Raw genomic sequence first — 17652 nt, 5'->3', positions numbered from 1 at the left:
TTTTTCATGCTAAATATTAAAATTGTTAGTTTAAAAAGCAAAACATTAAACATTGAAAGACTAAATCTTCTGAATGCAACATGCATACTTTAGTAATGATCCATCCATCACTATGAATCTGTGACGTTACAGTTACAAAAAAAAGCCCCCATTAACCGACATTGAAAATCAATAATATGGGGTACGTGCTGCCACTTAAACAAGTGAATTCATGTAATGTATTATTTTAAAATTAGACTTCTTTTTTTCTTCCAAAAAAACTGTGATGGGATGCAAATCAAGCATATAACAGTAGAGTATGAGCTAAAAAAATAAATTAATTATATATTAGACTTAACTATATCAAATTTCATACTCAATCCTGGGGGTGGGGTACGCAGGCTGAAGGCGTTCCAGACAGCCTCTTTGTTTCTGAAGCTCAAGCTATATGAATCCCACAATGGCATGTGGTGGGAGCACATGATGAAATAAACCGAATGGGTTAACAACGAGTGTGGCTTTCATCGTCAAAGATAGCTGAGGGATGTGGTGATATTTCAAGCGTTCGTACATACTCTTACGAAGGACTGAGGAAAAGTGTGAAAATCGATTTAACGAGGTATGTTTTTTCCCGCTCCTCAACCGACTCAGACTGATATTCGCCAGTGACGCGGCCAACGGATTTTTGGTGACATCTCGCGCGTACACAACAAAATAGCTGCTTCTTTTGCCAATTTCTGCGTTATCGAATGTTGGGTTGGAAGTATATGCTGGTATTTTTCACTAATAGCACCATTGGTGTTGAATCAGAGTCTTTATCTTGTTTTCTAAGGGACTGTCGCGTCTTTCTTGCGTCAGTCGGAGAACAATAGTAAACTTAGGACTGGATGGACATTTTCGTTTAGATGTGAAGGGAATAACAGACATACCGTTCGTAGCTGTACGACGAAACGCCTTTCTGATATAGATATTAAAGAGTCATCTTGTTCTTCTAGAAGTGGCTTTGAAACGCAGCCACGCTGCTTGTTTGGGATGTTGGCTTTTTCCCAACTCCGAGAGGAGCAAAAAAGATTCACCTCCGCTAAAAGCGCGCCACTGTTCTCATCGACACGGTGCGCTTGAGTAGAGTTAAATATTTATCGTTTTTTTTCCTGAATCATTAAAAACAGTATGCTTCATACTTATTTTATTTGTTTAAAAAAATCCACCGATAAGTTACAGATATTTTACTATCTTTTATCTCTTGGCTCTAATCTCTTGTTTTTGACGATATACAAAAATTATTTGAATCCAGTTGTGTCTTACTATTGTTTGCCGGCATAAATTAAACTACGATTAAAAGTTATCTTTACTTATGTTTTATACAGATATGCTTTCTACGTGGTCACGTTTATTGGTACAGTTAAATTTATTCAAAATTGTCTTATTCTCTCCATTTCCTTCGTTGTTAAAGATTCAATAACTAAGAAACGGGAGTATTGTATATATATATATAGATAGATAGATAGATATCTCAAACCGATTATCGGGATCTACAAATCTCTTTTTTATGATCATGGGTCAACAGTGGCTGTTAGTTATTTCATCAAGATTATTACAAAGAATTGTTTCAGTAAAAGCCCATTATTTTGTTTTAAAAGCCAGAATTGTCCACCAGCCTGCCTAAGTAGTTCAAAATCTCACATTTTGTGAACTTAATTTGGTATGGGATAAGTGACCACCATGCTTTATTTTGAAATAGCCTGTCAAAAAAGATGTGCATCATAGAAGTTAACTTGCAACAAATGCACATTAAATGTGATGATTCTGCATCAAACTGCTCCTAAGTTTCTTCGACACTGATATGTTGTTTCGAGGTAAGCACCAGTCTCCTGTCCTTTCCCCAGAGCTGAAGGAATCTGGACTGGAACGATAACTTTCTCAGATGTCTCCACAAAGCCACTCTGTTCTTTCTCTTAATGTCTGACGTGGTAATGGTTCCTCTGTGGTGCTGCTTGACTTAGGACGTTAGGGTTAGGGTTGAGGTATTGCTGAGGGGCTTCCAGTCTTTTAAAAACCTAAAGGGATAGGTCATGCAAAATGAATATAATTTTTTTCAGTGAAAGTCAGTGGCTGGGGTGGGGGGGTACTCTTCCTTTGACGTTTCCATTTACAGTTATCCAAGTCCAATTCTGCTGGTCTTTTAGTTTAGAATCTAACTTTTTTTTTTTTTTCTTAATCTCTTTCCATCCTGATTATGCCTTTTATCTGTGCTTTTTTAAATTACTTTAAATGATTTAAAGTCTTTGTCTACTACATCAATGACAATATTTTTCAAAAAGTGTGCACGGCCATCCAGTTGTAAGATCACACCTTTATAAGATTGCCAAGATAGGTGTAGGTGTAGGTGGGGCCCTGCTGATGTGTAATTTGAGGGCCAACTGGGCACCAGCTTTGGAATGTCGCAAATGACAACCACACAATTATACTGCTGCCGGCAATCGGATATGACCCTTTGTACAGAGTACAAATTACAGTGATTTGAAGCCTTTAAATGGCACTCATAGTCCGTGTTCTCTACCACAACAGCATGTCCTTCACTTCATGCAAGTGTCTCTAATAAACACTTGGACAGAAGTTGTGGCCATTAGCAGCATGTCACCACCAGTATCCATTAATCTTTTGTTTTTTAATTTAGGCTTGGACTGGAGTGTAAGTCAAGGTTCTCATGGTTGTGGAAACGGATAAATCAAGTAATTTAGAATCTACTTTGGAGGGTCTTATTGGAGACATGTTATACTTCAATACTATACTAATCAATTAAACGGTTTCTCTATTAAACCTAAAATCTAATTTGCCAGCACTGCTTTGAAAATACTCATCCACTAATCAAGAACAAAGTCAAAGTAACTCTGGTCAGTAATAAAGGGAACCCTAGAGAGTTTCTACAGATGTTTTGATAAATTCACACACTGAACTTTGTGGAAAAATCAAGTCACAGCCATGCCTGAAGTGCCTTTTGTTTTCTTGGAGTCTGTGTGGATTGCACAGTTTGATTAGACTGGCAGATGACCCCCATCCTCACTTTAGTCTTAAAGTAGCTGCACTCCAGTTTGTGACCAAACTATTTTCAATTGGTTGCCTGTTTTGAATTTACTTTGTTAGGGCTGCCAGTTCCACAGTGACTTCTGGGCCTTTAGTTGTCCAAAATGGGAAAATAAATTTCTTACTTTGTGTCATGAGACCCATGCTCTATTTGCTTAACACTAACTGAATGTTTTAATAAATAGGTGTTACACACTAGAGGTCAGATAACACTCAGTTGGTAAATGCCTCGTGCAAATAGTTAAGATGAATTATTTTCTTTTTTTTTTTCTTTTTTTAATCAGCTGACTTGTTTATAAGAACTTGATTAAAAAAAAGTGACCTTTTAGCTCCATCTAGTGGATCTTTCTGGTTAATCAAGCCTTTTATAAAAGGCTCCTAGAAACTTTTTCCTGAGAGTAAAGCACCTCATACAGATTGTTCATTGACATGAAAGCTGTAAATGTCTTGTTCATGATTTGGAGTTCTTAACATTGAATCAGCACCTCATCTGCTCAGATTAGTCAACTTTTGTCAGTTGTTGTAGGCAGGTAGGCCATATCCATGCTATATTTATTACAGGATGAAATGTACTGTTTTTTTTTTTTTTGGTGCTGTTTTCAATTTCTAACAGTTAGTGTCTTGTTCTCTTGCAGGACTGAGACAGTGGTTCTTCTTGAAGCACGATGAGCTGGAGCTTTCTTACACGGCTGTTGGATGAAATCTCCAACCACTCCACCTTTGTGGGCAAGATCTGGCTCACATTACTTATCATCTTCCGCATTGTGTTGACCGTTGTGGGGGGAGAATCAATATACTATGATGAACAGAGCAAATTTGTGTGCAACACCCATCAGCCTGGTTGCGAAAATGTCTGCTATGATGCATTTGCACCACTCTCTCATGTAAGGTTTTGGGTTTTTCAGATCATTTTGATCACAACCCCCACTATTATGTACCTAGGCTTTGCTATGCACAAGATCGCTCGTATGAATGATGATGAGTACAAGCCGAGTAACAGGAAACGCATGCCCATGATTAAACGCGGAGCTAACCGTGATTATGAGGAGGCTGAGGACAACGGTGAGGAAGATCCCATGATGATGGAGGAGATCCTGCCTGAGAAAGAGAAAGCTCCTGTGAAGCCCGCCCCTAAACACGATGGTCGACGGAGGATAAAGAGGGATGGGCTTATGAAGGTGTACATCCTTCAGCTTCTATCTCGGGTTGTTTTCGAGGTTGGTTTTCTCTTTGGCCAGTATATCCTGTATGGTTTTGAGGTCGACCCCTCGTACGTGTGCACTCGCAGCCCCTGCCCACACACGGTGGACTGTTTTGTGTCACGTCCTACGGAGAAAACGATCTTCCTGCTGATCATGTATGCCGTGAGCTGTCTCTGCTTGTCTCTCACGGTGCTGGAGATTCTTCATTTGGGCCTCAGTGGAATCCGTGATGCTTTTCGGCGACGCACGCACAACCACAGTGTCGCACGCCCCCGTGACGCCATATGCAGACAGGTTCCCACAGCCCCGCCAGGGTACCACACTGCCCTGAAAAAAGACAAGCTGTCCATGGGACTGAAACCAGAGTATAACTTGGACTCGGGTCGGGAGTCTTTTGGTGACGAGTCGTCATTGCGAGATATTGACCGCCTGCGTAGACACCTAAAACTGGCCCAGCAGCATCTAGATATGGCCTATCAGAATGGGGAGAGCAGTCCTTCACGCAGCAGCAGCCCAGAGTCCAACGGCACTGCTGTAGAGCAGAACAGACTCAACTTTGCACAGGAGAAGCAGGGAAGCACATGTGAAAAAGGCAAGACGAAAACATTTTTCACAATAGCTTTTTTTTTTTAAATATGGAAACATATGTATGTGTGTGTCTATATCACTTGTAAAAATATGTATACCGTATTTTTCGGACTATAAGTCACACCTAAGTTTAAGTCGCATCAGTCCAAAAATACGTCATGATGAGGAAAAAACCATATAAGTCGCACTGGACTATAAGTCGCATTTATTTAGAACCAAGAGAAAACATTACCGTCTACAGCCGCGAGAGGGCGCTCTATGCTGCTCAGAGCTCTCCTCGGTGCTCTTGGTTCATGTAAAATTAGTTTCGATAAGTCGATAAGATATTACAAGTATAATCTAAATTTGTGATTTATTTAAATTTGTCTATAAATATATATTTTTGTTTAGTTTTGTTTGAGAATGAAGTTCAAAATCGAGACTAATATTTGCATGCTTTCTCAGAATGAATATGTGAGTTTTAATGAGTTTTCTTTTTTCTTTTTCATAGGGATCCATGCTTGATGGAGAACCATAAACTATCATCTGCTTTTCTGTGCAACAAAGTGCCCCACCTGTGGTTGGCATTGATCATTTTGAAAAGCGGAAAGTGTCTGTATGTCCGTGTTGTGTATCTTATGTTTGGCTGCTGAACATTGTGTGAAACGAGTGGAGCATGTGTGTCCTTCCGCACACTGGTGAATCTGTAAGAATGTCGTGCAGTATTATGGCAAGTGTGTGCGAAGTTAAAATCTTAGAAAGCAGCATCTCACCAGCCAGTTATACTTGACATCAGCCAGTCTGCCGTATACTCCAAAGTGACCAAAAGCTAGTTAGAAAGATGGTTGTTATACTCCTCAGTCACTAGGAGACTCTGCAATGTCTCATCTCTCTCTCTCTCTCTTTCTCTTTTTTTTTCTTCATAGGGAAAGTGAGTTGTGGTTCTTCTATTTGTTTACCACACTTCTTATGAAGTGCCAAGGGTTGCATCTCAAAAATGCCTTAAACTGGAGTTTACATATCTTTGCCATTCCAGAATTAGATGGACGAGCCAGTGTAAAACCACATCAGTAATGTAGTTTAGTGTGTTTAGAACAGTTCTGTGTTTTGAGTAGTGGACCACAATTAGTGTATGTTTGTTATGAACAAAATGGAAACCTGGAACATGCTTGAATACTTGTGAATCAATTATTGATCTACAAAGAAGCTTTTGATATTCTTTTTGCATATTTTGCGTATTTTACCTGTATATGAGAAGTACTTTGGTTACTATCCCTCTTATTTTGAATAAGCTTTTTTTTAGGCTACAATTTCAATCTTATTTGTTTGCTTTTTGTTTACTTCTGTTATTTTCTGAGGCTTTAAACAAGTTTGGCTTTGGTTTCATTTGACCAACCATTAGAAAGGCAAACTCATGTTTTCAGAGAATGTCTTCAGTTAAAAGACCTAATATAATATTTTATTTTCAGGTTAGTCTATCATTTTGCCTCCTTTATGCAAATGCAATTCATAAGTTGGTCCAAATGCAGTTTACACTGAATAGCAATAAGGTCTCAGAATTGAAAGCCATAGAGCCTAATGTTTTGTACATGGTACCAATGCAATCTTATTGTTCTGACACTGTTTAATTAACTCATGTCTGTTAACAGCCAGGTTTTCCATCTTTTGCTACATTTTGATACATTTCTCCAGGATCATCTCAATTTTCTATATTTTCTAATGGTTTTTGTAAGGTTTTTTAAGTATTTTATAATCTTAATAAACAATTGGTTTAAAAAAAAAAGTATCCATGCCTCATTGTTCTTTTTTTCTGTGCTTCCAATAATGATTAACTGGTCTTGAATAATGATAAATTGACTGATAAATTGTTGAGGCTAGTTAATTGGCCAGTACTTGGCATATTTGAGGTGTTTTATCATTGCCTGATAAAAGGTCCTTTTGTGTAATTGTATTTATGACACAAACATTTACAGTGAGTTCAGTAAATGCCTTGTTTAAAAACAAATCTCTGTTAATGTGATTTATTTCTTTATGTATCTTTCAGTGAACTAATATTTGTTCACTTCCTGATTTTAAATGACATTTGCCTTTATGTAACTTATATTGAGGGTGCTAGATTACAGTAGAAATTGTAATATGCACAGTTTATGGTGTTGCCCATGACTTGGTCAAATCTACTTTTTTACTTTTTCCTCAACTCAAAATGAATATTTTGTAATATTTAATCAGCATAATGCTGTGATGCCTACATTCCCTTGGTCATCACCGCAATAATTTGACATTGGTTATAAATAGCATACAAAAATGAGTGACTGGTTTCTGCAGTCATTTTAATATTTATAATTTTCCAATTGTATTCCATGTTTTTAATTGTATACATGTTTAATTTGATATCGGATTTTGGCCGAATACCTTTAAATAAGAATTTATCCACTTCTCAAATGTGCGAATGGTTAATGAATCTTATTGAATGACTGAGAGCGTCTCATGAAACTGCGGCATTGCGTTGTAGTAATCCATTCACCAGCCACCAGTGAAAACTCTTCATGTCACTCTAGTCTTGTACAAAGTACTTGAAATATCAACTCCGAATGCTTCACTGCAGGTTTGCCCAAATGGAAAGGGGGGATTTCCTTTAAGATGAAGGTAAGTTTAGTATTATTTTTTGTTTTGTTTTTGTTTCTGGATATCTTTACAGTCAAACACACTTATCTAAATCCAGAGCTTATATAATGAAAACATAATGACTGCCATAAACTCTACTACTTGGATTAAAGTTAAACAGCATGATTGTGACTGAAAAGAAGGCCTACCCTTAGATTAGCAGTACTGCTAAAGAACTTTGAACACTCTCCCCATTTGTAGCTCAGTCATGATGAAGATCCTAGAGGGATTTCTTTCAGAGCAACCATCAAGTCTTAGACAGTTTTCTATGTTAATACATGCAGAGTTTTTAGGTCCTATAATTAACACCTGTTTTTTTCAGAATTTAGCAGTAAGAAATTACTCGTCATCCAGTTTTTTTATATCGACTATGCATTCCATTAGTTTTTCAAATTGGTGTGTTTCATGATTTATTGTGGCTCTTGAAGTAATATATAATCATTTTCACAACAGATCGACCCATTGAATAATCATCAGATTTCATAAGACTTATCTCAGCTGGTTTTTAATATTTAAAGGCTGTTTAAATTACTTGACTTGACAGAATATTTCAGGACACTGGAATGACATTTGACGCTCTTGTTTCAGATTGGCAGTGGTCAAAAGCCCATCCTTATGTATCAGCTGACAGTCGAAGACTGATGGATATGAAAATCATTTCCAGGCACTTCACACAATTCTTGGAAGTAAATGTTAGCATATTTCTTTATGTGATGTTTCCAATGTCTAAGATGCTTTTTATAAAATTAAAATACCAGATGCTAACCTAGTATTTTTTTTGCCAGTTTTACAGAAGTTCAAGTTCAAGTTTGTTTATTTATAAAGCACCACTTAACACAGTCACCCGACTGACCAATGTGCTGTACAAAATAAAATGCATGACATATAACAATAAAGCAGATAGAATTTGACAACACTAGAATATGTTACACGCCAGTCCGAGTAAAGGAATGAAGAAGAAAGATCTTCGCATCATGGGGTATGACATCACACACCTTTTTGAAAAGCTAGATCAGTAAGAAACTCTCAAAAGATAAAGCTGAAACCAAAAAGAAGAAAAAGGGAAATTCAGAAGTCAAACTGAAGTTGAGCATAATCAGTTCTTGAGTGTCTCTTTCCCAGTTCATTTTGAATGCTCCATCTCCAGTGAAAGTTTCAAAGTGGTGGGTGGATGGACTGAACACGAGAAGGACGAGACCATATGGAATCGATTAAGCCATGAAGATAATGGGCCCTATTTTAACAAACTAAGCGCATGGTCTAAAAATAGTCAGCACGCCTGACTAAAAGGGATGTCATTATTCTATTAAGAGTAATGGGTGTGTTTTGGTCATAACTTGCAATGAACCAATCAGAGTTTCATCTCCCATTCCCTTTAAAATCCAGTTGCGCTCGTGCCATAGCGGATTTGCTATTTACATGGCAGAGTTAGCAAGCAAAGATGAAAGTGTCTCCAGAGAGGAAACGGAGCTCCTCATGTGTGAGCAAATAGCTTAATTCTGATACATGCAATTACTATCCATTATGACATGTAGGCATTTTTATATTTATCAACTCAATAATAAACTTTTACTTTGCCATCCTTTAATTTTTTATATTTGGCATGTGTGTGTGTTGCTGTGCATCCCCGTGTGTGAAATAAGCAGTGTACACGTGTTGTGGACCCACATAACGCGCTCTTTAAATAACATAAACACTACTGCGCCATTGACTTGAGACAAGGTTTTTGTTGGTCAATAGCGCAGTCTATTTCAAATGCCTCAATATAGCAATGCACCATCAATGCACCTGAATGCACACCTCATTTTCAGGTGAGATTGTGGTGCCCAGGAACCTGAATGGCTCCAATGTCGTTACAGTGCTGTCCATGATGGTGAGTGGGGGGAGTGCAGGGAGGTTTCTCCTGAAATCATCATCTCCACTATTTTGAGTTTGTTGAGCTCCAGGTTGTTGTGACTGTACCACACAGCCAGCTCTTTAACCTCCTCTCTGTAAGTAGACTCATCTCTGTCCTTGATGAGGCCGATGACTGTAGTATTGTCTGCAAAGAGGTATACCTTTAGAGGTATAGTCGTTGGTGTACAGGGAGAAGAGCAATGGGGAGAGAACACATCCCTGTGGAGCGACAGTGCTGATGGTGTGGCTGTTGGATGTGAATTTACCATTTATCATGAGCTGTTGCTGTCAGAAAGCTGGTGAGACATTGACGGATAGAGCTAGGAACAAAGAGCTGGGTTAGTTTGGTTTGAAGGAGTCTTAGGATGATGATGTTGAAGGCCGAATGAGAAGGCCAAAGTCCATGAACAGGATCCTCACATAAGTCCCTGTTTTGTCCATATATTGCAGGATGATGTGCAGTCCCATGCTGACTGCATCATCAACAGACCTATTAGCTCAGTAAGCAAACTGCAGGAGGTCCAGTGATGTCCTTCAGATAAGCCAAAACCAGTTTTGGTTTTGCCAAAAGCCGGAAGGGACTTCACACAGCTCCAGTGATCTGTTAAAGATCTGTGCAAAGATGTAGGCCTGCTGGTCAGCACAGGTTTTCAGACAGGCTGGACCATCTTGGCCTGGCGCTTTCTTCTCTTATTCTTTCAGAGGACCTTACGCACATCGTCTTCACTGATCTGTTGTTATATGTTGATGCTTTGAGGGTTCTCGGTCTGTCAGGACCACTACACTAACTACACTAAAATATGCAATGTCCAGTCTGCCCCAAATTTCTTGTTTGTTAAGAGTCCTGACCAAAACACATCTAAAGGCCAATATTCAGATATAATCATAGTGCCACCTGTTGGCAACAGGATATCTCATGCTTTACCACTGCACCAGACCTTACAGGTGCTGGTCATATAATTAGAATATCATCAAAAAGTTGATTTATTTCACTAATTCCATTCAAAAGTTGGGGCTCCCTTTGCCTGAATTACTGCAGCAATGCGGCGTGGCATGGAGTTGATCAGTCTGTGACACTGCTCAGGTGTTATGAGAGCCCTGGTTGCTCTGATAGTGGCCTTCAGCTCTTCTGCATTGTTGGGTCTGGCATATCGCATTTTCCTCTTCACAATACCCCATACTGTAGATTTTCTATGGGGTTAAGGTCAGGTGAGTTTGCTGGCCAAAAAACAGGGATACCATGGTCCTTAAACCAGGTGCTCGTAGCTTTGGCACTGTGTGCAGGTGCCAAGTCCTGTTGGAAAATGAAATCTGCATCTCCATAAAGTTGTTCAGCAGCTCTAAAACTTCCTGGTATATGGCTGCGTTGACCTTGGACCTCAGAAAACACAGTGGACCAACACCAGCAGATGACATGGCACTCCAAACCATCACTGACTGTGGAAACTTTACACTGGACCTCAAGCAACGTGGATTGTGTGCCTCTCCTCTCTTCCTCCAGACCCTGGGACCAGCACCTGTACATGTTTGCTATGGCCTGAAGACATCTAAATGCCAGTGTTTAGTTACAGTCAAAGTGTCACCCGCTGGCATAAGGAAGTTGGCACATATAAATGACTTTGACATCCTCCTCTTATATTAACTAATTTAAAAGCATATTGCCCACCATTATCTTTTTTCCTAAAGCCGACAGGTGGCAGTGAGCCCAGGTGTGAAGGCCCTTTCATCGATGCTTGCAGCTGTAATTTGAAATTGAGATTTAATACATCTTCTGAAATCTGAATAAATAAGCTTTCCATTGATTAATGTATGGTTTGTAGGGATAGGACAATACTTGGCTGAGATGCAACTATTTCAAAATCTGGAATCTGAGGGTGCAAAAAAAAAAATCCAAATATTGAGAAAATCGCCTATAAAGTTGTCCAAATGAATATCTTAACAATGTAAATTACTAATCAATAATTACATTTTGATATATTTACGGTAGGTTCACATATGATCTTTTTTATGAGGAATTCCAATTTTTGTATTCAAATGCTCATGGATGCTTTTACACTAGCATTTGAATTCCAACAGGCTTTCAGAATTTTCCCCGACAGAAGTAGCGAGGGTTAAGGGAACTACACCACTGTCTTAGCATATAACATGGACTACAAGAACCTAGAGCATTATCATGCAGACAAGTAGCCTTTCAGTTTTAATCAACATCGTCCCAATGTTTTAGACCCAATTTGTTTAAAACATGCATTTATATTTATGTTGCTGTCTATTCTAGGGGTGTAGCAGTTATTAGTGATCCCTCATATTTACGTTACAGAGAATGGAGTATCGGAACGAGGGCCAATAAATCTAAATGATGTTCAACGAATACACTACTTTGAAACTATATCATTCAGGACCTAAAAGGTAAAGAGTTTTATGTGCGTCAGAGGAATCACACTGGACAGTGTTAAACAGTACATTTCTGTGATGTTTTTTCATGCGTTTTTTTACTTTATTTATTATTCTTTTTTATTATTGTTTGTTTCCAATTTTGGACTATTGGTAAAAATGTATTTATGCTAAATAATTGAATAAAATTTCCTTTAATTCTTTAGCGAATTTGCTGGATGGTGTGGACATCCATGGCTACGCTGTCCAGTCATTAATTGACAATCTGGAATGGGCAATGGGTTATGATGAAAGATTTGGTCTTATCTATGTAAATCGATCAGATCCTTATTTACTACGTATTCCTAAGAAATCTGTCTGGCACTATGCTACAATAATAAACTGCAATGGATTCATAAGCCCAAAAGAAAAAAAAATCTATCTATCTGTCTGTCTGTCTGTCTATCCATGTGTCTATCCAGCTCTCATCTTGTTTACAGGATCTACACATCTACCACTGTTGGTCAGTTTATTGGGTTTGGAAGTTTCAGGTCCTGATGCTGAACTGGCTCTCAATGTCCTCTTCAGTCTTACCATTACTGTGGCAGTTGCTGTTGTCCTCTTGGTGTATGAACTTGCATGCATGTAAGACATTCAAAAAACAGAAACGTTTATTGGTGTGTGAACTTGCATGAATGTAAAACAAAAATGTTATGTAGAAGAACTCCACCAAAGTCTACAGAAGAGGTTTGCATAAGTGATATTTGCAGTACGTTCTCTGTAGTCGAGTGGGCAAGTCCAGTGGCAGTGACTTCTTCCACTGGTTTAACACAAAGCGCTGTAGGACGATAATCTCCTGGAGTACCAAAGGGTCCCGAAATCTGGAACACAATCGTGGCTCTGGAGTAGGTGCAGAAGGTTCTTACCCTGGAACACACAGACGAAAGTACCTTGAAGTGAAGATTTGCTCGCTGGAGCTTAACTTTGTTGCAAATGTCTGTATATCTGTCTCTCTGGGCTAAAGACTCAGAACTTGGTCGATCCTCTTTGTCTCTCTTGGATGGAGACTCAGGACATGCTGCATCTGTTGTTGTCTTGTTGGACAAAGACTCTTAACGTATAGAGTATCTCTTTCCTCACAGGCTGGAGGCTCAGAACGTGGTTGTATCTGTTGCTGCCTCAAAAGCTGGCAACTCAGAACTTGGTATCTGTTATTGTCTGTCCCTCAAGAGCCAGAAGTTCAGAGCATTGGTGTTTCTGATACTGTCTCTCTAGATGGGAGACTCAGAACTTTGGTGATCTATTAGTGTCTCTCTGGATGGGAGACACAGAACTGTGTATCTGCTATCATCTCACCCTTGCAAGCCAGAGTCTCAGAATTGAATGTATCTGTCATTGCCTCACCCCTTACAGAACAGAGACTCAGAACAAGGAGTGTCTTTTGAAACGGTACATTTAACCCTTTCCGATTAGCAGGAGTTTGCAATTTGGAGCTTCTCCATTTCTCTGCTGTGATTGTCAGTTTCCATCAGAGCGGGAAATATGGTGTGGCCCATCTTTCTTTCAACCTGTGAAACTTATTTGCATAGTCCAAACACAAATTTAGAAAAGCGTCACTAAAGTTTTACAGATGAATTATTCACTTACCAAACCACAACCAGGATACATTTGGCAATGTTATGAACACCTAAAGTAAAAAATAAATAAATAAATATCAAACTGTCATGCATGCATTCATTTGCCAACAGCTGAGTTTGTGTAAGATGTTGCACTACACATCGCTGTCACTTGGAATACTTATTTCTCTGAATAAGTATAAGATGGGTGTGTTGTAGTTTGTATTAGTTTAAGGTTTGAAAACATAGTTTTGAATGGCTTTAAATGGATTTCTGTGATCTCTCTTTGTTTCATACACTGCTGCTGCATCCTGGAGGTCCTAATGAATTTTTATAGTGGTCACAGGCCAAAACCATAGGAGTCCATCTCTAGGTAGGTCAAGGGAAGAAACTGTCCTTCCCGGGCATGGTACCAGAAGCTTCTTGCCATCTAATAGTCTGGCTGTTTTCCTAGCATCTTTATCTAATGGCATTGGATAGTTTACTTATGTTAATCCACCAAGATCCAATCAAAATGTAGCAAACCTTTGTCGACAGTTGTGGTCAGAGAGAGAGGCCCGCTATAAACTGGGCCCTGCTGTTCACTACAGATGGAAAATATATATATAAAAAAAATATTATGTCATTTTATGGTCTTGCCCTTTTTAAGGTTAACAACTATAATTTACTTTGATGTCAATGCATAGTGGCCCCTGTGTAACATTGTATTAAAGCCTTGCATAAACACACATCAAGATAACAAGTATGATAAAAAAAAGTACAGATTTGATATCTTTGCTTATTTAAATAATGCAGCATAATTCAAATTTATATAGCAAATATAGCATCTGTCAAGGCAAAGTTCATTGAAAACGTGAAGATTTTCACTATAAGATTGCTTTGACTGGTTAAATGTACCAACATTACACCCATGGAATGACCTGCCAAACTCAATCCAAGCAGTCTTTAGCCATCTTCAAGAAATGTCTAAAAACACATCTCTTCCATCTTTATTTGACCCTCTAACTCTAGCACTCTATAAGCTTATTCTTTTTTTTTTTTTGGTAACACTTTATAATAAATTTCATTAATAAATCATTAACAAACATTATATAATGCTTAATGGATCATTAGTTAATATATTGAATATTCACATACCTAGAACCGTGAAATATAACGTGCTTGTTAATGTTTACTAATAAACATATTAAACATTACCTAATAATTAACATTTCATATAAATGAAATTGCTTAAAAATGTCATTTGTAAATTCTATGGGTCTAGCTTCCAGTCTCATTTGCGTTCCAGCTATTTTAAGGTGTACAAAAAAGTTTGTTTTGCTGCTTGATATCGACAATTGATGTGTCCTTTCATATTATTTTAATCTGTTATCATAATTAAGAACACGCTGGTTTGTAGTACAAACAGATAAATTATAAATTAAGTATTTTCTTGAAAAATTGTTGTTGTTTTTTCCTGCTCCTGTTAATGTATGATTCAAGGAATATTCTGTTTAATAATTCTCAATAGTATACTAATATAAGTGTTGAGGCAAACAAAAAAATGTTTGCACCCAAATTGCAATGTGTGTAATGTCTTTACCAAGCATTTAGCTAAACTTACCTAGCCACCCTTTACACAGACATTTTTATAGTAGCTAAAAGTCCAGTGCCAATAAAGATAGTTAAAAATTTTTATAAACATTTACAAAAGATGAATAGTCTCAACTTTAGATTGATTACTGCTTAAACATAAAAAAATATATATTAATTATTTGTAAAGATGTGGAAAAAAGGGCTCATGAAGGTTTAGATGTAATGTAATGTTTAGAAACATTTACAATTGATTAATAATCCCCACTGTAGATACTACAGGACATTAACAACTAATTATTAAATGATTTAAGATGTGCAAATAGTGGAAGTCTACACAAACAAACAAAAAATGATTCATTGTATTTACTTTTTTTTTTTTAAGGTAAGTGGTTGCAATCAGTTTAATTTAGCTACATTTCAATAAAATGTTGTTGGCTAACTTTCTACATTTTTTATTATTATTATTAAATGTAGATAAAATAAATTGTTTGCAACCACTTATCTTACCAGTATCATTTTTGTCAGTGTATATTACCTCAGACTGTCATTATGAGTTAATGAATATATTAAAATGAATAGTTTGTGACGTGCTTAAAATGAATAACTAAGCTATATTTTCACATTTGCAAATGTAAAAATGAGCATTAGCTAATATGTGAATTTAAGTTTAATGACACTTGTAAGCATTCAACAGTTTATTGACAAATACACTTTTTATCAATGTGTAATTCCTTTTAAAATTATGTGTCTATTTTTTAAATGCATTAAATGTTTAACAACATTTGTAAACATTAACTAATGATCAGTTAAGCATTATATAATGTTTGTTAATGATTTATTAATGAAGCGTTTAATCACTGTAAACCATCTGTCAAAATCATTTGAAGATTGTTTTGTTTTGTTTTTTAAATGTGTGATCATATGAATTTAAAGTTTAATGCATTTGCAAGCATTTCAATTTACATTAAAAAATTATCTGTTAATCATTTGGTAATGTTTATTGAGTTCATTAGTTAACATTAACAAGCACATTATCTCATATTGCAGTTTATGTGAATACTGTATGTATTAAGTAATGATTAGTTAAACATTATGTAATGTTTAATGATTTATTAATGAAAGTTTTTATAAAGTTAGGTCCATATATATGTGGACACAGTTTACAAGTGAAAAGGATGAACAATACCGATTTATTTACAAAACCTTTTATCATAATTTCTTAGGGTGCCAATATAATTCTGACTATGACTTTGGCTTTATGGATAATATAATAAATTATAATAATAAAAATATTGCAAAACTGTTAACAAATGCTGATTGCAAGAATTTATGCAAGAATTCATTGCAAAGATGTGACTCCTGATGTGTGCAGTTTAAAAAAAAGTTTTCTCTTGTTCAGTAACATATTTTTTGTTGTTGTTGTTTTATTGCAGTCTTTTTTCAACTGCTGTTGTTTTCCTTCAATTTGCTTCTCACTTCTATAAAATCTTAACCTTTTCCATCTTTTACAGGCAACCTCTGCCGTGCTAATTCAGATTAGCACAGTTGGTTTTAAATTAATCTAGTTTATTTTAATTCAGGACTCCACAGTCCATGAATTAGTAATCTGTATTTAATATCTGTTTCAGAAAGCAATTTTTAAACCATGATTAACTAGTATAGATTAAGCCTACTCCTGGCTTAATTTAAACCCTGTCGAGAAACCGCCCCTTTATGTTATATTTTTGTTCAACCCCTTGAATTAAAGCTTAAAGTCCTCACTTCAATTTCATCTTGATTGTTTTATTTTTGTTCTGATAGCACACAGAGCCAAAATTATGAAACTTGTGTCAGTGTCCAATTATATATATGGACCTAACTGTATAATAAACATTATAGTTTAGTATTGACACAGAAACCCTAGTACTGTACAATCTTTTGTAATAACATAAAACAGTATTAGTGAGAGGAAGAGAGAGACAGAGATCAAAAGTAAAGAATATGTTGCTTTAAAACCTAAATAAACATTTGTTTAACAAAGGCCATTGATACAGCTCTTACATCTGAAACTTCTTTAGAGGATCACTCTCACCAACAAACATCAAGTTGGGGTCCAAATGATCTCTGGAATATTTTGATTGTTAATCCACAAACACATGCACAATATTATTCAACAGGGCAAGATACACTGACGTCCATAGTTATCCAATATTCAACACAGGCCTTATCTACAAGGTTGCAGTAGGGTCAGTGTAATATACTAACAACGTACAATACATAATTGATGGTGTATTACCTAAAGTCCTGAAGGTCTGCGCCAAGTAACTGGCAGGTGTGACATTTTTAATTAGTCTCTTATGCAAGAAGTAGTATCACGCTTATGCAAGTCCTCTATTATCAAACAGGTCCCTAAGAAATTAGACCCGTTCTCTCAATTATTTTAGGCCAGTAGCATTAAAATCAATCATCATGAAGTGCTCAGAGAAAATCATGCTTGCATACTGTGTTTCCAGACACTGTTGATCACCTACAGTTTGCCTACCACCCCAACCAATCGGTGGACAGTGGTCAAAGCTTTGATTGCATTACACTTCAACACCTGAACTGCAGTGAAACATATGTAAAGATGCTCTTCATGGATTATAGTTCTGCCTTAAATACCATCTGACCAGGAAAGATAATTGGGAAGCTGATAGACCTTGGGGTCCAGAATCCCACCT

The 17652-nt window shown here is 36.9% G+C and overlaps 1 protein-coding gene across 1 annotated transcript; it reads left to right on the top strand.

The window, feature by feature from the left end:
• Nucleotides 1–418: 418 nt before the first annotated feature.
• On the top strand, nt 419–6615 carry LOC132095498 (gap junction gamma-1 protein). The gene is made up of 3 exons (XM_059500554.1): nt 419–598; nt 3699–4857; nt 5344–6615. The coding sequence occupies exons 2-3, from the start codon at nt 3729–3731 to the stop codon at nt 5355–5357; spliced, it is 1143 nt and encodes a 380-aa protein (XP_059356537.1). The 5' UTR covers nt 419–598; nt 3699–3728; the 3' UTR covers nt 5358–6615.
• The last annotated feature ends 11037 nt before the right edge of the window (nt 6616–17652 follow it).

The sequence above is a fragment of the Carassius carassius genome, chromosome 19 (assembly GCF_963082965.1).
Source record: "Carassius carassius chromosome 19, fCarCar2.1, whole genome shotgun sequence".
Lineage (NCBI taxonomy): Eukaryota > Metazoa > Chordata > Actinopteri > Cypriniformes > Cyprinidae > Carassius > Carassius carassius.
The sequence above is the reverse complement of the archived record's forward strand: the minus strand, read 5'-3'. Positions and strand labels throughout refer to the sequence as shown.